This window comes from Culex quinquefasciatus, chromosome 2 (assembly GCF_015732765.1).
Source record: "Culex quinquefasciatus strain JHB chromosome 2, VPISU_Cqui_1.0_pri_paternal, whole genome shotgun sequence".
In the NCBI taxonomy this organism is placed as follows: Eukaryota; Metazoa; Arthropoda; class Insecta; order Diptera; family Culicidae; genus Culex; species Culex quinquefasciatus.
The window spans coordinates 169,059,221-169,086,721 of record NC_051862.1 but is presented as its reverse complement, the minus strand read 5'-3'; the positions used below and the strand labels follow the sequence as shown (position 1 = coordinate 169,086,721).

The window sequence follows — 27,501 nt, the reverse complement described above, 5'->3', positions numbered from 1 at the left end:
GTTAAGAACAGAATGAAACATTTTTATTGAGCTGCCAGGTAACTATCAAACAAATACAAATCCATAGGTTGCTTGATCATCTCCAACAGAAACAAATAGTCAGAACTGTTCAGAAGATTTGAAATTTAATTGTGTTGTGCAAAGGGTTATGAAATACACTCAAACCCCGGTGGTGGGTCACTTTTTCGTTTGACACTTTTTTAGTTTGTACCCCGTTGGTTGGTCAAAGTGCTTAAAATATTGAAAAATTGAAAAAAAATGTTCGTCAGCTCTACTAGGGGGTCCACTAATGGTTAAATACCCTCCTGCCTCTGCGGAATTTTCGGCGAATTTTTTAGCCTCGAAAAAAAAAATGGAACAATATTTTTGATCACACAATTACAGATTTAATCAAATTGAGTTCTGCAAAGTTCTATGATCATCTGGACAGCCTAACAAATCACTAGAAAAAAGAATCGTCTCGATTGGTTAGGTTGTGCCATAGAATAGAAGTCCAACTGTCAAAAACAAGTTGTATCACTTTTTTCTCAAGAATAAGTAGCGCCGCGTATCGGCGATGGTATACTTTATTATACCACTACTCTGGCATAATTTCAAGAAAGTGTTGCTAAAGGTGGCAACAACACCATTATTGATTTTTATTCGGAAGAATTTAATTAAAATTTGTTTTATTCTTAGCATCAACAAACCGGGAGTGAAACACGCAGACAAAGGGGCAGTATGGAAAGTCTGCTGCTATATTTTTCATTTTTCTATGGTTCTAAACATTCACAGCGCTTTTAAACTTCGTTTTGAAAATTATTTTTAATCAACATATATGTTGATTTGTTATATGATTTGTTTTACCACCATTTTTGCATCGCATTGCCAAAGAACTGCCATCATTGCAATTGAAAATCAAATTTTATTCTTAAAAAAACGAATCTCTTCATTTCTATTGAGGAGAAAATCGTGACGTCAGAAATGAACTCAAATCACTCAAAGTTCATTTTGTGAGTGACTTTAACAGCTTGGCCTAGTTTAACAGCTACATTGTCCCCAGTTTTCTGTGGGAGAGAAAAGGAGGCGAATACTTTATGAAAATCATACCTGTCAAAATTCCTAGCCCCAAATTTTGTCGCGAGTTGCTTTTCTCCTCTATTGTTCGATAATTTTCGAGCACGTGGTTTTAAGCTTTTGACAGAACCGGCTCCGTGGCTTAATGGTTACGGCTTCTGCCTCAGGGATCAAATCCCGGTCGATACCTTTGAAATTTGGAATCAGGAATTGAACAAAAACGAAACTGAATCAGGTGGGATTCGAACTCACACCTCTGGATTGATGGTCTGGGACTCTAACCAGTCGGCCATCTGAAGGTTATAAAACATGTTGTATTCTTCTCATATTAAATACGCTCTGATCCCTGATTTGCCAGAAGGGATTGGGAGTCTTAAGATAGATCAAGGATCCGTCTGGTGCTTGCTTCTATGTAAAGGCGGGGCCGGACAATGCCCAACGACCTCGGAATTGGGCCGCTAGGATCTCTGCCATTCTGAAATGGATCGTTGGAAGCAGCGCGAGGGCTATCACCACCTAATACCCAGGACTGAGATAAGTTGTATCAGCATTCGGCATATACAAAGTCTGATACAAATTATACTTTCCCATAATTTCGCTACTGGTTAGCGGATATTGGATTGGACCACACACACACACACGTGGTTTTAAGCTTTTGACAGCTGTCAGTTGTTCCAATTCGCGAATTCAGATTTGCTAATTCAATAACAGTTCTATTCATATTGGCGAATCTGCATTTTTTCTTAAAATTATTTTTGTTCTGTTCTTTTCGGTACTGGTACCTGGTTAAAGATTTAAAGATCTTTGGAATTTTCGATATTTATTATTGCAAAAAGATTTTTTTTTTCCATTCCGTCGCGAAACAACTTACTTTTTCTGTCATTTTTGAACGACGAAATAGCCTACTTTTCTGTACCAAAAATAACAGAATCGAATAGCAACAATTTTCAAAATAAATGCTGAAAAGATCTACTTTTCAGCACTGAAATGGGTGCTGAAAAGTTTAACTTTTCAGCACTTGTTTCGAAAAGTAACACTTTTCATCATTTTTTTGATTTAAACGATTTATCGACAAAATACTTGAAAATTTGACTTGAAATTTCACTCAATGGGTTTTTCGGAATTGCAAAAAATGTTGTATGGAACTCGTTGCAAAACTTAATTTTTTCTGCACTCGTCGTATTTATCCAACTCGGTGAACTTCGTTGGATAAATGTACGACTCGTGCTGAAAAAATCCTCTTTTTGCAACTTGTTGCATAAACTACTATTTTCGCTTAATTTTTTGTTTTCTTCAAATCTTGCATTTTTTGTAAACTTATGATTGCAAAACAATTGAACTAGTGTAAGTTTAGGAAAAACAATGTCGAATTAATTTTGGATAGCTCAATGCTTAAAATGTCTCCCACAGTTCGGAATTTGTTGCTTGGTCGCTACTCTTCGATCCCAAAATGCTGTGGACGGTGAAAAACCTGTTTATCTGCTCCGATCATTTCCTCCCTGAGCAATTTAAGGACGCGTCGTGCAAGTCGAAAGGGTAAGTTTACCGTAATAATGCATAACGTAGCGATCACATATCACTGAATACATTTAAAATTAAAAATTAGAAAAAGCAATGTTTATAACATTATTTAAAAAGTTTGCAACGATTTGTCGTAGCCACCGATTTGCCGTCATCTTGTACCAACAATCCAGCTTCGCCATGATAAAATCTGGTATAATTATGCAAGCTTGGGCTACAGTCAAACCTCGTTAATTTGGAAAGGTTGAACTTTTAAAAAGTTTTAAAATACTTTCAATGGTTTTTATAGCAATGTTCAGCTAAAAAGACAACGAACCAAAATTAATCAAAAGCAAAATAAAAGGAGCATTATTATGTAGTGTCCTTTTTTAAAATAATGAACATTGTTTCGTAATAAAAAACTACATACATTCATTTGAAACTGCATGGATCGAATTGGTTGTGATTACGGATAAGACAAATATTTATTTGTGGCAAAGAGTATTGTAAACGGTTGAAGCAGCGGTACCGTTATCTGGGGCGAATCGGGACACATGGGGCGAATTGGGACAGCAGTTTAAGCAATGTTTTTTTTCAGATTCAGAGCAACAAAATGTGTTCATTCATTCCCAAATATGAAGCTTTTAAGTGCTCTAAAACGTGGTGTCCCTATTTAGACTGTAGTTCCGAAACGCCCGCTTACAAAAATATACAAAAAAAATCAGGGGCAAAACAAAATGATTGCCGAATATTTAATTTTCATTGAACAAACTTGTAATTTGTTAACTATCTGCATCGCGTTTTTTCTTTTTATTATTTTATTTCAAATATAGGCTTTTAATCTTTGAACAAATTTTAAACTTTTGGGTACACAGATCTAAAAAATTATTTATGCATTGATGCTTGCAATTTTGTGACAGTAGCATAACTATAATGTTAAACGCATTTTGTGACCCGTTTTGTTTATTTTTGCCTTCCTCATCTTATTGAGGAAAGGCTATAAAATCACTCAAAAAGTGAACTTATTAATTCAACCTCGTAGATCCACCTTCGCGTATACCTAACGACTCAGAATCAAATTCTGAACAAATGTTGGTGCGTGTGTATGTCTGTAAGTCCGTGCACCAAAAAACTGCACTCAATTATCTCCGTCTTGGGTTCCCATCAGGCCCTAGTAAATATTATGAAGTTTAGGAAAGTACTTCAAAAGTTCTGACAATGTTTAGAAAAGTTATGATTAGATGATGTTTTAATTGAATTTGTATTTGCGATGCTATTTAGTAGAAAATAAAACTGCATTAATGTAAGGAAGGCATCAGCCACCTCAAGGTGGATTGAGTAACGTTTTTTTTTTAATTAGGCTGGAAATTTAGTTATTCTAATTTTGTTTTAGCCAACAAAACGAAGAAGAAGCAAAAGTCCAAGGAGTTGGCAAAGGCAAGAAAATTGAACATCTGAGAACCAAGCAAATAAATCTACCCACCACTAGCGTGCACAGGGTGGGGCAACATGGGGCAGTTGCCCCACCATCCTCAGAAATTTGTTCTAAAATTGCCAAGGGGGTATGTATGTATGTATGTATGTATGTATGTATGTATTAGTCCCCCGTCTTGGCAGGACTTGGCCATGACCACAGTATGTTTCAACTGAGACGGTTCGGTTAGTAACCGACTTATATCTTAAGGACCTTAGAAGATTATCATTCTCTATCCAACCATTTGTTATGATATGATTAAATAGATAATGACATTCATGTGACTTGGGCCAGGCGATCCACGACTCCCTCATCCAGTCCATAAAATATATGAAGGCCCTGGGATTAGGCCTTGAATAGATGACCTTCTCAAATATAATTATATATGATAAAAAATTAATAATCAATGTTATGAATTAAAAGATATATCAATGTATAGTTAGACCGTTGCAAATATTTTACAAAGTTTATGTTGCCCCCCCCCTCTTCAAAATTGGTCTGAAAAATCAGGGGGCAAAAAAAATATTTTTCCTATAAGCTTCAAAATTTCCATGAAAATGACCATCCTCAGAAATTTGTTCTAAAATTGCCAAGGGGGTATGTATGTATGTATGTATGTATGTATGTATTAGTCCCCCGTCTTGGCAGGACTTGGCCATGACCACAGTATGTTTCAACTGAGACGGTTCGGTTAGTAACCGACTTATATCTTAAGGACCTTAGAAGATTATCATTCTCTATCCAACCATTTGTTATGATATGATTAAATAGATAATGACATTCATGTGACTTGGGCCAGGCGATCCACGACTCCCTCATCCAGTCCATAAAATATATGAAGGCCCTGGGATTAGGCCTTGAATAGATGACCTTCTCAAATATAATTATATATGATAAAAATTAATAATCAATGTTATGAATTAAAAGATATATCAATGTATAGTTAGACCGTTGCAAATATTTTACAAAGTTTATGTCGCCCCCTTCAAAATTGGTCTGAAAAATCAGGGGGCAAAAAAAATATTTTTCCTATAAGCTTCAAAATTTCCATGAAAATGAAAGAAAGTCTATTCAACTGAAAACAATCTAAAATGCATTTTTCTGCATTGATAATCATATTTAGCATGTTTGGGCATGTTTGAAAATGTTTTGAATTTTTATGAAATTGCAATGTACAGCACCGCAATAATTTTATTTTTCGCAAAAAATAAAATTTTCGTCAATACTTAGATATTTTGGAAACTAATGATGGCATTAAAACAACTTTGGAACCATGGCTGTAATTTCAATGCATTTTGAAGCTTACTTTTTCAACATAACAATAAAACAATGAAATATCACAATAAATAAAACTCATAAGCTCTGTAATTTCTGAATTTTAATACTTTTAATAATAATACTTTTGTCCCCCCTCGACCTTTTGAAACGCTAGTCACAGCTCGAGGCCACTAATCTTCGAAATCCGTGTTTCAAACTAAATATTTAGTCCCAATTCAGTTGCCTTATAACAAAATATGAATACAATGAAATTTAGTCGACAATAATTATAGTTATAACTTCAAGGTACACTAAGTCAGAACAGTGTGAAAAAATCGTGGAGGCCTTTCATCGCTCTTTAACTTCTATTCTATGGTTGTGCCCAAGGACCAGCGAGTTCCAACTTTTTTGAGGGGTTTTGAGTTGGAATGTTAAGCTATTGTGCCACAAACAATATGCGTGGTAAAATGCTTAAACCAAAATATTGTCTGTTTAAATTGTTTATGTGATCTTGAATTTTGAAATCTAGGATTCCACTTTAGTAAAAGGTTGATTGCCTATTGAATTATCAATTAAATTTCCACCATCTTGGATCTACAAACTCAAAATCATTTTAAATTAATTCAGCCGCTGTTCGCATAAATGCGATAAATACAGTCTTAAAAAAATATTATGAGCTATGGGACAGAGCGATTTTTAAAGATGAGAATTTAAAAAAAATCAAATTGCTTTCTGTGGTAATGTGCTGATTCTCATGCCAATTCATAAACGTGCAAGCCCACTGGGCCGTCTCGCTCTCGGCACTCGACGTGCGTAAATAAACAATGTGCTTAAATCTACTCCGAGTTAGTATTCATTTTACGACGATAATCCGACTAGTACAAGACCACCTATCACATTTGGCGACGAAGGGATAGTTTTTCTTCAGTTTACAGGTAAGAGTTTATGGAAATCGACAAAATATTTGATGTTTTGTTGAAAAATCAAATTTCGGCTGATGCGATCACCGAAAGCCACGAGGCGGCCATTTTTTGTTTTCCTTTTTAACTGGAATTTTATTTCCAACTGGACTTTTGCATAAATCTAATAAGATTGTATTGTTTACATACTACTTCACAGTAGTAACCGGTGCTTTGCACGGTGGAGGCAGGAAGCCGTCAGGTTGGAAAAACCGAAATTAAGGCAGGAAGCCGTTAGGTTGGAGAAACCGTAACCGAGGCAGGAAGCCGTCAGGTTGAAAAAAAAACCGAAATCAAGATAGGAAGCCGCGAAGTTGGAAAACCGAACCGAGGAGAGTACGAATGGATTGAAATATACAACAGAAACTGAGTCCTTTGAACAAAATGGAAAAGTGGGAGATTCCACAATTCAAATTCAGATCGATTCCGAACAGTATTATCAGAGATGAGTGGGTGAAATATAAGCGGAATTTCCAGTACATCGCGGCGGCAAATGAAGAGAAAAATGCGACCCGGCTCAAGAATGTGTTTCTGGCAAAAGCTGGACCAGATGTCCAGGAAGTTTTCGCTTCGCTTCCGGGGGCTGATGTGGAGGAGGATAAAGCCAAGAATATTGACCCGTTCAAAGTGGCCATCGAGCTTGATGAATACTTCTCGCCGAAGCAGCACGAGGCGTTTGAGCGGAACACTTTCTGGAACCTGAAACCTCAAGATGAGGAAACCATGGAGAAGTTTCTGTGGCGGACGCTAGAAGTAGCTCAGAAGTGTAATTTCGGCACCACGTTGGAAGAAAGCCGTTCAATCGCTGTTATTGACAAAGTGATCCTGTACGCTCCGGTCGAACTGAAACAACAATTGCTGCAGAAGGAAAAACTCACGCTGGACGATGTTACTCGAGTGGTCAGTTCGTACGAATCTGTGAAAAACAGTCGATGCTGATGGAAGGCAAATCGGGATCAACTCCTGCATACAGCGAGCACGGAGGCGGTGGCGGTCAGAAGAGTGAACTTTTCAACGTCCAGAGCTCCTCAAGAGGACCACCCACCACGGGTGAATGTTACCGGTGTGGCCATAAAGATCATTATGGAAATGATCCGAGGTGTCCGGCACGATCCGTTCAGTGCACCAGGTGCAAGAGGTATGGTCATTTCTCGAAACGGTGCAAAACTGAGTTCGGCCGGCGACCAACACATCCGCAATCACAGAACGTGGTTCCCGCCAAGCGGCCGGGCGGTTCTCAGAATCACTGGGATAACAAAAAGCCGAAGTACAATCCGAGACACGAACGCATTGCGCAGGTGGAAGACAACACGAGTGACCCTGACGAAAATACAAGCTTCGTCTACAACATCAGCGATGGAGATGAGTTTATTTGGGTTAAAGTTGGAGGCGTTCTTATCCAGATGCTCATCGATTCCGGAAGTGCTAAGAATATTCTGGATGATCGAGCCTGGGAGCACCTGCGAGTACAAGGAGCGGTGACAACAAACTTCCGAACCGATTGTGATCAGATTTTCCGAGCGTACGGACGGGAATCAGCTCCTCTGAAGATCGTTTGCGTTTTCGAAGCGGATATTGCAATAGATGGAGCAGCCGACCGGATTGAAGGAAGCGATACGTTCTATGTGGTTGAAGGTGGAACGCAACCGTTGTTGGGCAGAACGACGGCGAAGAAACTGGGAGTTTTGAAGATCGGCGAGTAGTGTCAACGCTGGTGAAGTTCAGGAACGCAGACCGTTTCCCAAGATGAAGGACATAAAGCTGATTGTCCCGGTTGATGAAAGTGTCACGCCTGTGGTTCAGAACGTTCGACGACCTCCTATCGCGCTATTGACTCGGGTCGAAGAGAAATTGGATCAACTGCTTGCATCGGAAATAATCGAGCCAGTAAAAGGTAAGAAAGGGCGAAGGATTGTTTTGCTAGGGTTGTACATTGATTGTTTTATTACGGACACCAGGTGCGAGTGATTGGGTGTCGCCATTGGTTACTATTGTTAAAGACAATGGTGACTTGCGGCTTTGCGTAGATATGCGCAGGGCGAATGAGGCTATCAAACGAGAGCACCACATGATGCCCACTATCGAGGATTTCTTGCCACGCCTGAAAGAGGCGAAATTTTTCAGCCGGTTGGACATTCGGGAGTCGTATTACCAAATGGAGCTGGCGGAGCAGAGTCGTAACATAACCACCTTCATCACGCATAAGGGTTTGTTCAGATTCACGCGTTTGATGTTCGGCATAAGTTGCGCACCGGAGATGTTCCAGAAGCATCTGGAACAGATTCTGGTCGGTTGCAACAACACGGTGAACTACATAGACGACATCATCGTTTTTGGAGCAACCGAAGAGGAACATGACCAAGCGCTGAGTGAGGTGATGAAGGTACTGAAGGAGAGAGACGTTCTCCTCAATCACGAGAAGTGTTTGTTCAAGGTGCAAGAGCTGGAGTTCCTGGGTCATATAATCTCGGTCAACGGAATAAGGCCGACGGTCGGTAAGACAGAAGCGCTTGAGAAGTTCCGGGAACCAAGATCCGTCGAAGAAGTCCGCAGTTTTTTGGGTCTAGTTACCTATGTGGGGCGGTTCCTGCCCAATCTCGCAACAATCACTGCTCCACTTCGTGAGCTGCTTCGTGGAGACACACGATTTACCTGGACGGCCCAACACACAGGATCGTTTCAGAAGCTAAAGGAAATGATAAGCGATATCCGAACGCTGCAATTCTTCGATAATACGCTGCGCACACGGATTATTGCAGACGCTTCGCCTGTGGCCCTCGGGGCAGTTTTGGTTCAGTTCGAAGACCTTCACAACATCAACCCCCGTATCATCAGCTATGCGAGTAAAAGTCTGTCGGACACAGAGAAACGTTACTGCCAGACAGAGAAAGAGGCTCTCGCTCTGGTATGGGCGGTGGAGCGTTTCGATGTGTATCTGATAGGAAGAACATTCGAGCTGGAAACTGACCACAAACCGCTGGAGTCCATATTCTCACCGACATCGAAGCCGTGCGCCCGGATTGAGCGCTGGGTGTTACGTTTGCAATCATTCAAGTACAGGGTGGAGTACAAGAGAGGTCAGAACAACATTGCAGATTCGCTTTCGAGGTTGGTGCAGGACGAGACATCAGGCGAGGATTTTGAGAAGGAGAACAAGTTTTTGATCCTAGCGATCAAGGAGTCAGCTGCGGTAGATGTAGAGGAGGTAGAACGTGCGTCGCGGGAAGATCGTCAACTGCAGTTAGCTGCACAGTGCTTGCGGGATGGAAAGTGGGGTAATCCAGAGGTGAAGGAATTTGAGATTTTCGCGCGAACTCGGATTGATTGGTGATCTGCTGATAAGAGGACACATGCTGGTCGTTCCGCATACGCTGAGGAACAGGATTCTCAGCCTGGCTCACGAAGGACATCCGGGCGAGTCACTGATGGTTAGTCGTTTGAGAGATCGGGTCTGGTGGCCATCCATGGATCGCGAGGCAAAGGCATGGACAAAAGCGTGCGAAGGCTGCAGGCTGGTCGGATTACCCGGAAAGCCTGCCCCAATGGTTCGCCGTCCGATGCCAACCCAACCTTGGGTCGACGTGGCGATTGATTTCATGGGTCCACTTCCGTCGAACGAGTATCTGTTAGTGATAATAGATTACTTTAGTAGATACAAAGAGGTTGAAGTGATGATCAAGATAACGGCTAAAGAGACTGTGAACCGATTGGACAAAATTTTCACACGTCTCGGGTATCCCAGAACGATCACCCTGGATAACGCCAGACAGTTCGTGAGCAAGGACTTCGATGACTACTGCGACACCCACGGCATCACCCTCAATCACAGTACACCATACTGGCCGCAAGAAAACGGACTCGTGGAGAGACAGAACCGATCGCTGTTGAAAAGATTACAGATCAGTCATGCTCTTCATCGTGATTGGAAGAAGGATCTACATGATTATCTTGTTATGTATTATACGACACCACACACAACAACGGGTAAGACTCCTTCTGAGCTGATGTTCGGGAGAACGATTAGATCCAAGATGCCATCAGTGGGTGACATCGAAACGGCTCCTGTGAACACTGATTATTCTGATCGCGATTACATTCTGAAGCAAAAGCAAAAGGAGAGAGGATAGCAGACGAGGTGCCAAAGAGGTCCAAATTCAACCAGGTGATACAGTTCTTGTGAAAAACTTACTACCAGGTAAAAGTACTCTGTATTGGGTTATTCAAGTTACGGTATCATACATTAAAAAACAAATCTAATATCGATCTTATTACAGGCAACAAACTCACGACAACGTTCAATCCGACGAAGTTCACCGTAGTAGATCGCTCAGGTGGTCGAGTCACCGTGTCGGACCAGGAGAACGGGAAAACCTACGAACGGAACGTGGCTCATCTCAAGCGAGTGGTTGATCCGCCAGCAGACCTCGGAGAACAGTTCGCGGATTCCGACACGGACGGAGAAGACTTCAGAGGATTCGATCAAATCGAAATTCAGGAGAAGTCCCCTCCGAAAGGAAAGCGCACCCGCCGTTGCCCGACCAAATTTAATGATTTTGTGATGTGAAGAAGATAAGCATTTCCATAAAAAGGGAGATGTGGTAATGTGCTGATTCTCATGCCAATTCATAAACGTGCAAGCCCACTGGGCCGTCTCGCTCTCGGCACTCGACGTGCGTAAATAAACAATGTGCTTAAATCTACTCCGAGTTAGTATTCATTTTACGACGATAATCCGACTAGTACAAGACCACCTATCACACTTTCTACTACAGTTTTTATATTTATTGCATAGCATACAAGTTACAGGTATTTTGTACAAATATTGCAAAGTTTTAACACATTTTCGATTTAGTATTAAACGACGATTGAGGAGAATCAGGAGAAAATTTAAAAAAATACACAGATACAACAATGTTATTATTTACAATTTTATAAAATATGTAAAATTCACAAACAAGAAATTTAAAAAACAACAAATAAGGTTTTGAACTCTTAGATTTTTTTCTTGAATCTTTTTGGTTTTTTTTTTAATTTCTTGTTTTCCATTTTGTTTGATCTTGTTTTTTATTTGTTTTTGATTTTTTATTTGTTTTTAAAAGATTTTAAGTGTTGGAGGTTTTTATTTATTTAATTAATTGTTCTGGGTTCGTTTTTCTTGTGATGATTCTTTTTTCATTTTTTTGCATTTTTTTATGTTTCAAAAAATATTCAAAAAATGCTAGCATAAATTTCGACCGTTACTTTTCAATATATGATCGGGATTTCTCGATACATGAAAAAAAACATAGTTTCTTAATGGTACATACATAAAAAAATGCCTATCCTGGTTTTTTCAGGTATTTATTTTTTTAACCCATTTTTAGATTAATATAAGTGATAACTAGACTTGGTTTGCAGTATGTAAAAAATCAACTCAATCCAAGTGCTCTGTCAGCAAATTCTCCCACTTACATTACATTTGGACTACATAACAAATGTCCACTATTAGCAAGAAAACAACTGGTTGCAGAAGCGGCTAATCGCAACTCTCAAATATTTCATTGACAAGATGATGTAAACGCTCTACGAGAAGCAACACACTTCATCAACTCTGTATAGACTAGCCAAAACTGTCGATGACTCGTCTCCCCAAAGTAAAACCGCAACATGTTAAAATACCCTCTTCGTACACTCACTGACTTACCCGAATAGTCCACAATGTTGGTCGGCACCTGCTCTGGCGTTACGTCTGCCGGGATGGTAATCTCCTCCGCCTTGGTGGGCACATCCTCCGGAAACTCTTCGCTCACCAGCGACAGGATGAGTGACGTCTTGCCGACGCCCTGGTCACCTACGAGCAGGATTCGGACATGCCGCCGGTGGGACGACGATGACCACGCAACCATTGCCGCGAATTAACACCGGATTGCGGTTCCGGTTGTTAGTGTTGAGTGAGGGGTTTTATTCTAGATTGAGTTCTTTTTTATAATCTTCACATTGAGGATGCGGTTCTTCCTGAAAGGAGTAGATAACAATCGATTAGTGATTATTATGACGGGTGAGAAAAAGGAAGAGGCAAAGCTGTAACTTACACAATCGATTTTGCAGTAAACCTTTCGTGAATTCGCGTAATCCACACACTTAGTTCAAACCAAGCTTCCACGAACTTCGCTTGGCTTGGCACAGCCCGGGATCGCTCTTTGGGGGGTCAACAGCATGCAACGCGATCCCACGGCATAAAATCAACATAAAATTTCACGCACTCCCGTTACACCACCCCCACGACCAACTAACTTTGGTCCCGTTCGCCGTCCACTTTGACCACCCCCGGGGAGAGGTGCAGAATATAACACGGAAATTGATTGACGTCTTTCGCGGAAATCACAGATTCTTCGAATTCCACTCCACGACTCCAGGAAGCGCCACACCGTCACTAACAAAAAAACGCGCACCCGACCCGAGTCCCCAGCAAGAACCTCCCCCGCCGAGAAAAAAATCCAATCGCCGTCCGACGAGGTCGTATTTTGTTATGCACTTGCTGCTTGCGCTGTTTGACGGGCCTCTTCTTCTCTTGCACTGCCTGCTTGTTACGCAAACCCAATATCTGCGCCGCGACGTCAAGATCTGCGGCTCTGGAGGAGAGAAAAACATAACCAGGGCAGAAGAGGAAAATTTTTGACAGTCGACTCGTGCACGAATCTAAGCAGATCGGGGAAACTCGCGACTTTTCCCCCTTTTTGACGTTCCGTTATGTGCGGGGCTTCACAACGTTATCAACTGAACCGGGATTTTGGTAGGACGGCGCCGTCGTCGTCGCGTGGTTTGCTGTAAGAGGATGTGCAACTCAGTCAGTTTTAGTTGTGGAATGATAATGTTGGTTTTTTGCCTTCCTCACCTTACTGAGGAAAGGCTATAAAATCACTCGAAATATGAACTTCTTAATTCGACCGCCTAGACCCACCTTCATGTATACCTATCGACTCAGAATCAAATTCTGAGCAAATGTCTGTGCGTGTGTATGTCTGTAAGTCCGTGCACCGAAAAAAATGCACTCGATTATCTCCGGACTGGCTGAACCGATTTGGGCCGTTCTGGTCTCATTCGATCCGTCTTAGGGTCCCACAAGACCTATTTTAACTATTATGAAGTTTTGTTAAGTATTTCAAAAGTTATGCTAAAAACGTTACTTAATCCACCTATAAGGTGGTTGGAGCCTTCCTCACATTATTGTTTGCGTTTTTTTTGTATTTTAATTAATTAAATGTTTAATTCTGTATACGTGTATGAGTTAATCAATCGACATTTGTTGTAATCAGGCTTGTCACAAATACAGTTTTTTTTTGGCGCAGACCAAACATTCTAATATAATTTTTAAGAAAAGCATTTTTACTTAAAACTAAACATGCCAGATGGTGCTGAAAATAAGGATCTTTTTTACCATTTTTCAACATAACTGTTCAAAATAATTGTGACAGTTAATAATAATTGAATAATGTTTTGAGTCTGTGTTTAAAAACAGTCGACAGATTATTACATTTGTTCACATTTTTCTTGGTAAAAATGATATTTTTTCGAAACAAATATAGCAAGACTATGTATTCTGTTCACTCCTAACGTAAATATCCACTGACGTGAACGGAATTCACTTTTTGCGTACTTGGCCCAATCACATTATTTTGCTAGAGAATGAAAAATAATTTCTAACAAGAAAATACCTGACGAGAATTATGCGTGGATGTACTACAATAAAACAAACAGACTTAATGTTGTTTCAATGATTTCATGCAAGAAAATTAAATGGACCAAAACCAGAGTTTAACCACGCGTGGACACCGCTATTAAAACGAACAGACAGACTCTTTGTTAACACTTAGGCTTTGACCCATTTACATTGTTTTGCTTGATTTTTCCGAAAAAATGACATCGTAAAATCATGCGTAGAACAACAGACCAACAGTTCCAAGTTTTGCTGACAAAACGCACTTTGTCAAAATCACATCCACGATCCTCCCTGGTTAGGGTATCTAATTAAAACACTTCCCCCGCCGAGCCCTGATAAGCTTTGAACAATTTATTTACCTGAAACTTCTTATGGACTCCGACAGCTAGCGAAAGTAGAAAGCTTTACGTTCAACCATCAAAGACGTCGGAGACATCGGCGAAATTACTTTCCTGGGTAGGCCAGATGTGACGGTCATCAGCAGAACATTTAGTCAAGAGCGAAACGCTTTGCCCTGATTAAGGAATCAGGATTCTTACTAATATTTTCCGGCTTCAGCATATCCTCGTACAAACTTGATCACCCCGTCTGCTGGTGGAGGATTAAAAGAAATCACTAAATGGACACCGGTGCCAATAAAATTCTTATCGTATCTTTACGTTTTTAATCGGTTGCGCGATAAAAAGTCTGGAATTTTCTCAAGATTTGTTTTTGTTTATTTTTGTTCGAATAACACAGGGTAGTGAACAATGACAGTCGATGGTCGATCAATAGAGCTGTGCCGTTCTACTTTACACGCTCGTTCAAAATCACTTTTTTTTTGCTCATAACAAAATCGACTCGTAAATGAGTAAATGAGGTATTTGCCAAATTTGAGTGGATTTCAATCAGATATGTTACGAAAGTCAGGGGATAGGGAAAGTGGTGAAAAATTACTACAGTTCGTGTTAGCGCGCATGTAAAAAGTAGCTTTTTATTTTACAAGTTTGGTTTTAAAAACTAGGAGAAATTTGCATATATTAGGATGGTTTAGAATAGAGTCCTTAAGCCCTTTGTATTTTTTTATGTACAACGATGAAAAACACGATAAATACCATTTTTGATCACTTTTTTCACTTTAAAGCAAAAAAATAAAAATTAAAATGACGAGACGTTTCACAATGGATCAACTGTGGTCCTCTCAGGAAGAATTGGGTCCTAAAATGAAGCTTAGATTGCTGATATTATTGTTTACAGCGGTAAAGCTTATTTTTCTAAGTACAATGACCCTTTGTACGACCACAAAGACGTTAAAATGGATTTTTAAATCAATTTTGAAAAATTAACCTCGCGGTCCTTCTTGACAGAAAAGCTCCTGCTTGACAGCTCGTTCCAAGGGGACCATAGTTGATCCATCGAAAAAATGTTGTCTTGTCGAAAAAAATGTTTGCATTAAAATGAAAAAAAGTGATCAGAAATGGTTTTTAATCGTGTTTTTTACCGTAGTACATAAAAATTGACAAAGGGCTTTAATACCCAATTGTCAAGTTGGATGCTTTCTGTCAAAAAGGGCTACGAACTTAATTTATTTTAATTAAATAAAAAAAATCAATTTTAAATCCTTTGCGGTCGTACTCAGAAAAATAAGCTGTATCGTTGTAAACAATAATATACACCAATAATGTCCAAAAGCCCCACGTTAATTCTTATGTCGACGTTAAAAAAAACTCTTGAAACCTCGCTTGAAACCCATTTCTGATATTTTTTTATTTCATTGCCAAAAAAAATGGTTCTCTTGGAAAGAGCTGTCAAATAGGACCTTTTCTGTCAAGAAGGGCCACGAAGCTATTTAAAAAAAAATGGATTTAAAAATCCATTACAAATCCTTTGTGGCCGTTCAAAAGGTCATAGTACTCAACAAAATAAGCTTTATCGTTGTAAACAACAAACAAAAGTCGAGAACAGAACACTAATGAAGTCAGCAAGTAGTAGACGAAATACGTATCTGTCAAGATATTAAAATATATAGCGGAATTAAAAGGAACAACTCGTCTCTTTGTATTCATAGTAATGCATTCTGCTAAAACTCTCAACCAAACTACAACAACAATATGTATCAGCAATTAAAGCTTAATTTTAGGACCCAATTGGGTACTAAAACCCTTATTTAAATTTTTATGTACAACGGTGAAAAACACGATTAAAAACCATTTCTGATCACTTTTTTCATTTGTATGCAAAAAAAGTTATTGACAAGACAACATTTTTTCGATGGATCAACTATGGTCCCCTTGGAACGAGCTGTCTAGTAGGACCTTTTCTGTCAAGTAGGACCGTGAGGTTAATTTTTCAAAATTGATTTAAAAATCCATTTTAAACTCTTTGTGGTCGTACAAAGGGTCATTGTACTCAGAAAAATAAGCTTTATCGTTGTGAAAAATAATATTAGCTATTTAAGCTTAAATATGGACCCAATTGATTTCTAAAATTAAGCTTAATTAAGCTCGACACATTACATAGAGTTATCTACGCGCGCATGTATTGCATGTACGTACACAAAAAAAGATTGAGGTTAAATTTTGTACCCTCCAGCAAAACAAATGGCGTGCTAGTGTGCGTGAGATCGGGCTTAGATAACTCTATTACATATTTATATAGTTATCTAAGCCCGATCTCACTCACACTTCGGTTTTGTCGGGGCTGGAACCTCGAGCTCGGAGCCAGCACCGGTCTGGAACCTTGCCTGAAACTTTGATCGAAAAGTAGCCATTTTCTTTAAATCTGTTTAGCGTGCATCGCTTGCTAGCTGCAACCGTCAATAAACAAAATCAAAACAAAAGCACGGACAGGTGTTGCAAGAGTTTTTCGCAATTATTTAGACTAATTTGTGCGTTTCTTCCGATGCCGTGACCGCTCGCTGGACCTGAATCGTGTTGGGCCGCTGCTGATGCAGCCGGAGAACACCCGAAACGGGCGGAGGGAGCGGATTTAGGCGACGGAAAAAAGCACGGAGTACGATTCCGGAACCGCATAGGACCAACATCGGCACCGAGCTGGGATTTCTTCCGACCGCTGACGGGGCCTTGAACGCCGCTATGGACTACGATAAGACCGTAGAAGCCATGGATACGCAAGCTCTATAACGCGTTAGATCCCCTGAACGTGCAGGCGCTGGCCCCGACGACAGTGGTAAACCCAGCGGACGGAGGTGGTGGCGAAGCAGTGACCGCCGGTCCCCAAACAGATGAACATGAGCGATCAGGACAATCTGGACGACGAGGTCCGGTCGGAAGCGACCTTTAGCTTTTAGGTGGAGAATCTGAGCAAGCTGACGGATTCGGTCCTGTCGCAGGTGTATTACGTGCGCAATCTGCCCTGGGAGATAATGGCCATGCGGCGAACCAACAACACAACGTCGCCGCCCAGCTAAGCTTCTTCCTGCAGTGTAACGGCGAAAGTGACACCGCAAACTGGAGATGTTCGAGTCGGCCGAACTGCGGCTGCTTTCGGTCATCCCGAACCGGGATCCGTTCGTGCGCTAAATCCGTCACGTGTTAAGTCGCGTCGATAACGATTGGGGCTCGAACAGGAGCAGCGAAAGGTCGAGCGGAAAGATTGGCTGCGAAAAGAGACAAGATGCTGAAAGAACACGGCGAACGGTTTGGGATAGTGGTGAAAGTTTTCCTGGAGCAGGAGCAAAAAGCGTAAGTTTGTCGAGGCGGAAAAGCCGGACGAGTTGGTGCTGAAGAAGATAGTGAAAAGCAAGGTGTTTTGAAAAGCGCAAACTCAAGAAGGCTCAAAAATAAAATTTGAATTTGTTTCTCACAGCGAATTTATTCAATTTATTGCTCTGTAGCAGAATGACTCCCCTTCGTCGTACAGATTGTGCTTGATTTCCCGCATCTCTCAGGTGGACACGAACCGCGGGTTGGAATCCTTAGTTGCCTCAACGTACACTTCCTGTTCCGTTGCACCGGTCGTAAGTGCCTTACCTTCTCTCGCAGTTCGGCTTCTTCGGTGGGAGCGACACCTTAGAAAAGCAATCCACCTTAAAGACCTCCGGGCAAGCCTCCGGGTCTTTTGTGGTCTTTGTTGCAAGTTTCTGCTCATTTATTGGCTTCCGAAGGTAATGTATGGTGAGCCACCCAAAACCTTTTTTACGCAAATGGACCGATGTTTTACTTCCCCATCCGATAGAAGACGTGATCAGGCGAATGCCACCGGATCCGTCTGGGATTGAACCCAGGCCTTACTGGGGTGAGAGACTACCACGCTAACCACTTAAGACAAATTCCCTCCAAATCAAATATTTTTCGTATGGAGCATAAACAATCGCTGAACGTCGATGAACGCCGAGTCGCGGTCGTCGGTTGCCTCGCGGTGCCGATGTTTTTTTTTTACCATTCCGGCGTGATTAGCGGAATTTTGCACTTGCACAGTGCGATGTATTGGCGACATGTGCAGAGTTTTGATACGCGATGGCGGCTGCTTTCCGTGGCAGCTCGTGAGAGTCAGCTCGTCTTGCATCCTCGGACCTGTTCAAACACTGAACAGACGATCTGGTGTGCTTCCAGGAACGTCTCACTCAGCAGTCCCAGAACCAAGACCTTCCTGGTGGAAGAGGCCTATCACGGCCACCTCCATCACGACTATCGTTTCCACCAGAAGACTGTCTCGTGGTTAACCAATCCGGCGAGGACTCCCTCGACACGTGGTCACCGTCATCATTTGCTTCATCTCGTTGCACCGTTAAATGATTTCTCGAACCGTGACCAACTTGCCGATGCTCTCCACGTTTACCTCCCGGATCGAACCCACCATCATGCGGCTTATTCGAATTGTGCGTCCGGGACTGTCCGATCAGTACAACCAGCGGTCTGATCGACGACATCTGATCCTTTCCAGTGACACTGCCATCCTTACAAGGGTAATCTCCACCATTGGACAGTGGGGCTACCCCACTGGAGCCAGCGGATAATCTCCCCGATCATCGTTTTAAGGTCATGGAGTACGGACACCACGTTTCGAGGAGGGTGAGGAGTCCTCGATGGATTGGTTCACCACCAGACGATATATCACATGATAGACTTTTTCTATACTCAGTACACTTCCTCCGAGGCCACCGGTAAACGGTTCCGGAGTGGTCCGATCGGGCCAAAGGACACCGGCATGATAATAGATGATTAATGATTTCAATTTTACGAAGTTTGATAAGCAACAGGTCGACTTTTGAATATCACAATCATCGGAATCATTTGCGTGGTACCATGGAATCGGTTCCGGAGTGGCCACAGATACCCTGAACTGACCCAATATAGTCAGTATACCTATGTACTACAAATAACGTTTCATAACATTAGCTCAAATGTCGATTGAATGACAAAAGCTTTAAAAAACCTGCTTGACGGATGTTCCGGGTTGATCCGGTGGCCACTTTGGACAAATTACCTCACCGGGAACACAAAATCACAGTTAATGCCCGTGAAATGCAACTGGAAGTAACCCGCTAGATGTTACCGTTTGGGAGATACAGGCCCTCGAAGTCGGGGCCTCAAAGGATCAACGCGTTAATTAACGTGCTCCGTTCACGTTCACGTTCAGATCAACGTAGGCTCCGTTCGCGTTCACGTTAATTTTAACGATTAACGATTCCGTTAAGTTAAACGCCGTTTATTTAAACGTTTAACACGCTGGTCATCTTAGACCAACCACCCCACTCACCCCCTTATCATATTTTATTATTGTTATTTTATTGTTGTTATCATATTTTATTATTGTATTGTCGATTTTATGTGTTAAAAGAAATGAAAGAAATTCACGAAGTATTTGTGTCGCTGGGTGGAGCGATTGAGCAAGTCGTGTTGCGTGCTCCAGTCGGCTAAGATTCGCTCGGCGATGAGTGAGTGATTTCTGTTCTTTGAACCGAAAAACAAAACTCTTGCTTGTAAGATGTGAATTAATTCTGGATCCGTTAATGCAATTTCTCAGAATATCTTTCTCCTGATCTGAACCCGCAAACCGTAGCTGGGAGGGTCTTTGAGGTTGGGCGGGATGGTTCCGCAAGGTACTTTGCCGCAGGCGTGGGTGGCGGAGGAGCTGTCGCGCAAGACCGTTGTGGCCTACTAACTCCAGTTCCTTGGCTGACGATCAGCTCGGAACACTTGCCCGCACCACACTAGAAGATCTTCTTCAAGTCGCCGAACGTCTCAAAGTTGTAGTTGAAGGCCCTGGCGTGAAAACGAGTAATAAGAGTTAGTTGTAGGAAGTGTTTTTACCGGGATTTTGAGAATTTACCGCCTTGAGGTCCTTGAGGGCAAACAGCCCCACGTATTTTCTTCCGCCGACCTTCCACAGCAGCGTCTCGCAGTTGGGCTCGCACGAGTGGTATATGAACCGGGCCATGTTGCCTTTGGGCCCCGAGTCGGTTGTCAACTCCGTGTTCATCGTCAGGAAGAAACTGACCCTGGTGGATGTCCTCCTGTGCGATCAGATCCGTTTGGCCGCCAGTGCCGGGTACTGCTTTCGTTTGAAGCACTGGATCTTGCAACTATCGCCAGCTGGATAAGTCTTTGGATTGCACTCCTCGAGCAGCGCCCGGTTAATGCAATACGATTCCAGCCCGCACGGGTCCGTGTCCGACGATGTTCACTCACAGATCGAGTCCTCCTGTTGAAATAGAATAGAATCTGATATAACAATTGATACGGAAAACCATCCTCTCGACAAACTCACCTCCTCGTATCTGGCCGCGTTGCGCCCTCTCAGCGGAGCAACATTCTTGTTGAACTTGATCTTCACGTACATCGGCAGTTTAAAGCTCAAATCGTCCGGGGCCGATTTCTGGGTGTGAGCTTTTTCTGCCTGCAGCCGTTCGAAAATCTGCCGTGCCAAGCGCAGTGCCCCGTTGAACCGCTCCATGATGCCCGACCGCTTCAGGTCCGTCACGCTGTCCAAGTCGCCATCGCAATCACGGGCCAGAACAAGGAATATTTGGCCCAGACGATCTCGTCGTACAGCGGCATTCGGCCGGAATCGAACTCTTCGCAGATGTAACGACTCTCCGGCTGGTTAAACTGGCGGCACAAGAGGTGGAACGTCGTCAGGCAGGTTTCTGAGCAGATGAAACTTCCGCCCTTGCAGCACAGGAAACACCAGTTGAAGTTGATTGAGCACTGCTCTAGTTAGTGCTTAGGGCAGATCGTGGTCAGCAGCTGGGATCCGATGGGGACCGCTTGGCATCCGGGTTGTCCGAAAAAAAAAAACGCGTCTTCGCAGGAAAATAACGGGTTGGGATTGTTTTGCTTTTTTTTGGCTGACAGTGACAGCTCATGTGCGATGCACGCTAAATTGATTTCCAAAAATCGGCTACTTTTTAATCAAAGTTTCAGACACGGTTCCAGCTCGGTGCTGGCTCCGAGCTCGAGGTTTCAGCCCCAAGCTCAAGGTTCCAGCTCCGGCTGAACCGAAAAGTCACCCCCCTAGGGACCGATTCGGTCTTGCTTGATCGCAAGGAGACGAAAAAATCTGCTTTGCGTAATAAAAAATGTTCCGTAGTTTGTTTTATTCCGCATTTGGGTATGATTAAAAAGTAATCTTCTTTGGGGTACTCGAGGGGGTACTTTATTGAATACAAGGCACAGCTCTATTCATCGATCATCGACTTCCATTTCACAATTTTTAGTTGGATCACCCTGTACATCCGAATTTGAAAACCAAAACAAAAGTAGAAAAAAACAAGGAGGTTATGTTATTCTTCTCAACTGATATTTAAGTGCTCATAACTTTGGATAGGTAAGTCTAATCACTTTTTTTTCAATCCACCTGAAAGGTCTTCTCAAGTGCTTTCTAAAAATATATAGTATGTGAAGGTTTCTTGAAAAAACCACCCTTTTTACCAAAATTTTATGTTTATATGAAACAGTTTTTTTAACATAACTTTTAAGATACTTAATCAAACTTGATTTTAAATAGCAATGTAGGGGACGTTAAGACAGATCGATTAAAACCATTCCGGCCAAAATCGGTTGAGCCTGTGACGAGATATTCCAGTGACATTGATTTGGTACACATGTCTACATACAGCCAAACACACAGACATTTGCTCAGCTGGTGATTCTGAGTCGATATGTACAAATGAAGGTAGGTCTAGGAGGTCTAATTAGAAAGTTCATTTTTCGAGTGATTTTATAGCCTTTCCTCAGTAAGGTGAGGAAGGCAAAAAACGATTCCGGCTAAAGTTTGAAAGATTGTAAAAAGGGTGGTTTTTGTAAGAAAACCCGTCTGATTATACATTTTTAGAAAGGTATTTGAAAGACCTTTCCAATGAGCCCAAAACATTGAAGATTTGATAACCCTATCAAAAGTTATGAGCACTTAAGTGTCATTTGTACACATTTCAGAGGCCGGATCTCAAATATTTTGATGAAAAAGTTGTCCGGATCTATCATGCTACCCATCGTTGGATAGGTTATCAAAAGACCTTTCCAACAAGCCCAAACATTGAAGATCTGATAACCCTATCAAAAGTTATAAGCACTTAAGTGTCATTTGTACACATTTCAGATGCCGGATCTCAAATATTTTGATGAAAAAGTTGTCCGGATCTATCATGCTACCCATCGTTGGATAGGTAATCAAAAGACCTTTCCAACAAGCTCAAAACATTGAAGATCTGATAACCCTATCAAAAGTTATAAGCACTTAAGTGTCATTTGTACACATTTCAGATGCCGGATCTCAAATATTTTGATGAAAAAGTTGTCCGGATCTATCATGCTACCCATCGTTGGATAGGTTATCAAAAGACCTTTCCAACAAGCCCAAAACATTGAAGATCTAATAACCCTATCAAAAGTTATAAGCACTTAAGTGTCATTTGTACATATTTCAGATGCCGGATCTCAAATATTTTGATGAAAAAGTTGTCCGGATCTATCATGCTACCCATCGTTGGATAGGTTATCAAAAGACCTTTCCAACAAGCCCAAAACATTGAAGATCTGATAACCCTATCAAAAGTTATAAGCACTTAAGTGTCATTTGTACACATTTCAGATGCCGGATCTCAAATATTTTGATGGAAAAGTTGTCCGGATCTATCATGCGATCCGTGGTTAGTTGGACAATTGAAAGATCTTTCGAATGAGCCCAAAACATTGAAGATCTGATAACCCTATCAAAAGTAATGAGCACTCAAGTGTTGTGTATACACTTTTTGGAGGCCGGATCTCTGATATTTTGATGAAATGATGTCCGGATCCATCGTCCGAACAAGCGTTAGTCTGATAATTTTAAGACCTTTCAAATGAGACTGTTATATTGATGATCGGATAACCCTATTAATAGTTAAATGCCGATAAGCCATAAGTAAAACAATTTTTCCGATTTCACATTTTTCAACTTTATTTTACGACTTAAATTGATTTTTTTTTCTCACCATCTTATTTTTCATTCATAATTTTCACTTGATACAGTTACAAATGTCCTTTTTCGGTTTCTCCTATAATTCTCGTACAAAAAGTGCGCACACTGGGCCATTTTCAACACAGCCGCCGTTGGTTCCTCGCCAACGAACCCTCGATCCGCTTCTCCGCAATCTTCACTGAACCTCCTCCGATGCCGCTCCCTCCTCCTTCAGCGTCACAATCACGTCAAATAACTTGTGCAGCTCATCGCAGGTCGCGTGGAACAGCTTCGAGTCGGCCTCCGGACTGTGTTTGGCCGCTTCCTGCTGCTCGAAAGCGACCGTGTTCTGCCGGAAGACTTGAATGTAAATAAACTTCTTCAAAATGTGTTTGAAACTCACCGTGTATAGATTTCCTCCGTGGAGCTTCGTCGGTACGGTTCCGACACTGAGATCGAATGCCTGCGCTTATTGTCTGTGGGCTCGTGGTCGTTGGAGTTGGTTTTGTTGACCATTTTGGGAGGATTTTATTTTAATTTGAATGAAACTTCGAGCAGCCACAAAAATTTTGAAATCAGGCCGACTTTTAGCGTGACAGTAGAGCTGTCAAACCGGATTGGTGAGAAGGATTCGTTTCCAATGCGGGTGAGATTTTCTGAAGGGATCAAAGGGAGCGTTCTTTTATTACGTAACGCAAAAATCAGATTTTTAGACCCCCTCTCGCCCCCTCGTAACAAAGTTTCCATACAAATTTTAAAAATTTTGTATGGAGCGTAACACGACCTCCGACCCCCCTCCCCTCTCCCCCTACTGCATTACGTAATAAAAGAACGCTCCCAAAGTTTATGAAAATCCGTTGATTGGGTCCTTAAATTAAACTTGAATAGGGTACTAAAATAAGTTTAGATGGCTGATATTATTGTTCAAAACGATAAAGCTCATGAGGAGCCGATTACACGCGGCTTGCTCGGAGTTGGTAGGGGTGGGAATATTATGTTAAGTGACAAGATGGAATGCCTTTTGCCTAAACTCGTTGTCCAGCTGTTATATGTTTAGAAAATACTATATATATATATATGAGAGGAAGGCACCAACCACCAAAAGGTGGATTAAGAAACGTTTTTTATATGGAAGCAAAAAAAAGCAAAGCAATCCACACTTTAACGACCCCGGGTCTTTTGTGGGCTCTGTTGCAAGTTTCTGCTCATTTCTAGGCGTCCGAAGGTTATTTCTGGTGAGTCACCCATAACCTCTTTTACGCAAATGGACCGACGTTTTACTTCCCCATCCGATAGAAGGCCATGAGGATAAGGCAGGAATCGAACCCGCGCCCCATAGCAACTTAGGAATCGGCAGCCAAAGCCGCTAACCACCGCGCCACGAGGCCCTCCAATAATAGCAATAATAATAAATTATTAGATCGAACTATGAGATTAAAAACAAACAGCTAATTAACTATACAACTCCAGAGTTACAGTTTGTGTAGTTTTAAGAGAAAAATGTGTTTTTAAATTTAATTTCTCTCCTAATTCTGCATACAAACTTTGGAGAAAAACCAAATTCAAAGTGCACGTCTGGAGTTTTTTTTTGAAAAGGACCAATAAACCAAATTTTCAGTTTTTGCTTTTTGGATGTTTTTTAATACCCCTGACTCAAGGCGGTTTCAAAAACACTCAAAAAGCAAAAACTGGATTTTTTTCAAAAAAAAATCCAGACGTGTTTCTGGAGACCCCAAAATTCATGCTTCCCCTCAAATTGAGCCTGCGCAGTCATTTTTGTCAATTTTTGTGTACAACGGTTACAAATACGATTAAAAACCATTTCTGATCACTTTTTTTTTTTAATTTTAAAGCGCTCAACCAAACCACAATTCTAATATTTCCAAAAACGCTGTCATTTCAAACATCGCTACGCCTACTTGCCGCGAAAAAGCGCTTCCCTAACACGGATGTGAACATCAATACTTGGAATGTACAAATAATTGAAGGAAATCTAGCACTTCCAAACTCATGAATGTATGACAAAAGGTCGGATGGACAAAAGGTCGATTTTTTAAAACAACTTATTTTATTAACAACAACAGCATATGGATGGCTCACTAGGGTGGAATCGAAAATTGTCTTTTTCAGCAACACATTTTTTGGGTCTCTTTGTACTCTTTGTACTGAACAACTCTCCCGAAGACAGTAAGGTGCTAAATTGCTTCTAACAAAACTTACAGAGCGTTCAAGAGAGACATTTTAAAATACTCGGTAAAAATCATACTTTTTGCCAACACTGCCAAGTCAAGCGGAATCTTTATAAAATATGATATAAACTCAAACCCCGATGGTTTGACACCAACTGTTGTCAAACGAACGGGGTCCTTTTTTAGTTTGACACCCCTTTTACACGAAGTTCACAAACACTACCAAACGTTTGTTTTGATAGTATGCGTGAGCGCCGTGTTAAAAGTGACAGTTCGACACTTTTTAGTTTGACTTTGACCATCCAACGGGGTACAAACTAAAAAAGTGTCAAATGAAAAAGTTACTAACCACCGGGGGTTTAGTGTATTTGAGGATTTCGGGTGCAACTTAACTTAATAATGTCTTCTGAACATTTCGATTTTAAGTATGGTTTACAAAATATAAGAATAATCATGTCTGTTTTGTATATCCTGGATCATTTGGCAATGTTGGCAGATAATTTGAGTTTCGCTGATTATTTCAATACACTACTTTTGAAAACTGTGTATCTTTTTTATGACACACTTTACTGCCGCTCGAATCTAGTCCGTCCCATATGTAAAAAGTGAGTGCTGCGATAACGCCATGAGAAGCTCGAAAAATGTTTCACCTTTTTTTTACATTTTTAATCAACAATTTTTAAATATTTTTTTCAACAATTATTTCAATATTGGTTTAAATAATACCCCTACTCCAATTTTGACTTGAAAAAGTAAAAATTTATAGGTTAATTTGGTAAATTTTCGTGCTGGTACTGACCTGGCTTTATTTGTCCATCAATAAAGGCAAGTCTGTCAGGTTATCAAGGTAGGCTTAAACATTTACAACAGAAATTTACCTGTCAAATGTTGGTTTGTTTTGGTAGTTTTTGAAGCATTTTTTATTAAATTTATAAAAGTATGTTTGTTTCAGGATAATCTATGTTTTAATATTATTATTGAGTATGAAACTTTAACCGGCGACGAGACAGTCAATTTCTTTTGCTGCAGAGAGAGGAGATATTTGAATACACGTCTCAGCATATGGACCCTTGAATTGACCGCAATCTGCGTTGGAAATGGAACCTCATCCAGACCCAGGACCATGGGTTTTCATTCAATAAGGAACAGAACTGTCTTTTTAAAAATAATAGTTACAATGGTATGTATGTATGCTATCTTGTTACAACCGCCTTTTAAACGTATCGAAAAAAAAAAATGTTTGACCGTACATAAACAAAAACTGTGCGTGAAACTTTGTCCTAAGAGGTATCTTTTGTCCCTGATCACGAATCCGAGGTCCATTTTTTAATATCTCGTGACGGAGGGGCGGTACGACCCCTTTCAGTTTTGAACATGCGAAAAAAGAGGTGTTTTTCAATAATTTGCAGCCTAAAACGGTGATGAGATAGAAATTTGGTGTCAAAAGGACTTTTATGTAAAATTCAATAATTTGCAGCCTGAAACGGCGATGAGATAGAAATTTGGTGTCAAAAGGACTTTTATGTAAAATTAGACGCCCGATTTGATAGCGTACTCAGAATTCCGAAAAATCGTATTTTTCATCGAAAAAAAAAACACTAAAAATGTTTTCAAAATTCTGCCATTTTCCGTTACTCAACTGTAAAATTTTTTGGAACATGTCATTTTAAGGGAAATTTAATTTACTTTTCGATTCTACATTCTACACCTACACTGAAGGGTCATTTTTTCAACAAATGACCATGTGACAAGAAACCACAAAAACGACGATTAAATTGCTCTATATTCTTGGCCGTATTCAGCTCAAATCCTTGATCTCTGAAGGGAATTGTGATATCTTTTCAAAAGAAAACTATTCGGCAACTAAAAAGCCACCGCTGCCAATAAGATCGCCATAGTCTTCCACAAATTGTGTTCTTTCCGTTCCGATTTTTTGTTTTCGCATATTCCTTTATTCATTATCCACAATCCGCGCGACAACAACGT

At 40.9% G+C, this 27,501-nt stretch overlaps 2 protein-coding genes and 1 long non-coding RNA gene across 4 annotated transcripts in view; 1 reads left to right on the top strand and 2 right to left on the bottom strand.

The window, feature by feature from the left end:
• LOC6031373 (mitochondrial Rho GTPase) overlaps positions 1–12,931 on the bottom strand; it is a 38,379-nt gene extending 25,448 nt beyond the window's left edge. The window contains 2 exon segments of the mRNA XM_038252341.1: positions 11,930–12,240; positions 12,318–12,931. Coding sequence (XP_038108269.1) covers positions 11,930–12,131 — 202 coding nt within the window. The 5' untranslated portion in view covers positions 12,132–12,240; positions 12,318–12,931.
• Positions 7,950–11,005, top strand: LOC119766751. Of its 2 annotated transcripts, none has more exons than XM_038252342.1 (2): positions 7,950–8,140; positions 10,521–11,005. In XM_038252342.1, exons 1-2 carry the CDS (start codon positions 7,993–7,995, stop codon positions 10,808–10,810), a joined length of 438 nt encoding a protein of 145 aa, XP_038108270.1. In that variant the 5' UTR covers positions 7,950–7,992; the 3' UTR covers positions 10,811–11,005. The 2 variants fall into 2 exon arrangements, 1 of the variants encoding a protein (XP_038108270.1); XR_005277104.1 differs by lacking the exon at positions 7,950–8,140 and adding an exon at positions 10,362–10,441.
• A 10,371-nt stretch (positions 12,932–23,302) lies between the features above and the next one.
• LOC119768023 lies at positions 23,303–23,927 on the bottom strand. The gene is made up of 2 exons (XR_005277861.1): positions 23,730–23,927; positions 23,303–23,675 (listed from the first exon to the last, which is right to left on the bottom strand). It is a non-coding gene; the product is annotated as an uncharacterized LOC119768023 (long non-coding RNA).
• Positions 23,928–27,501: the final 3,574 nt, after the last annotated feature.

What these genes read in the sequence shown, in the direction of transcription:
- LOC119766751 (XM_038252342.1), top strand. Translation starts at nt 7,993, where the DNA reads ATGAAGGACATAAAGCTGATTGTCCCGGTTGATGAAAGTGTCACGCCT. An exon ending in AATAATCGAGCCAGTAAAAG is followed by an intron (nt 8,141 to 10,520) that starts GTAAGAAAGGGC and finishes ATCTTATTACAG; the next exon opens with GCAACAAACTCACGACAACG.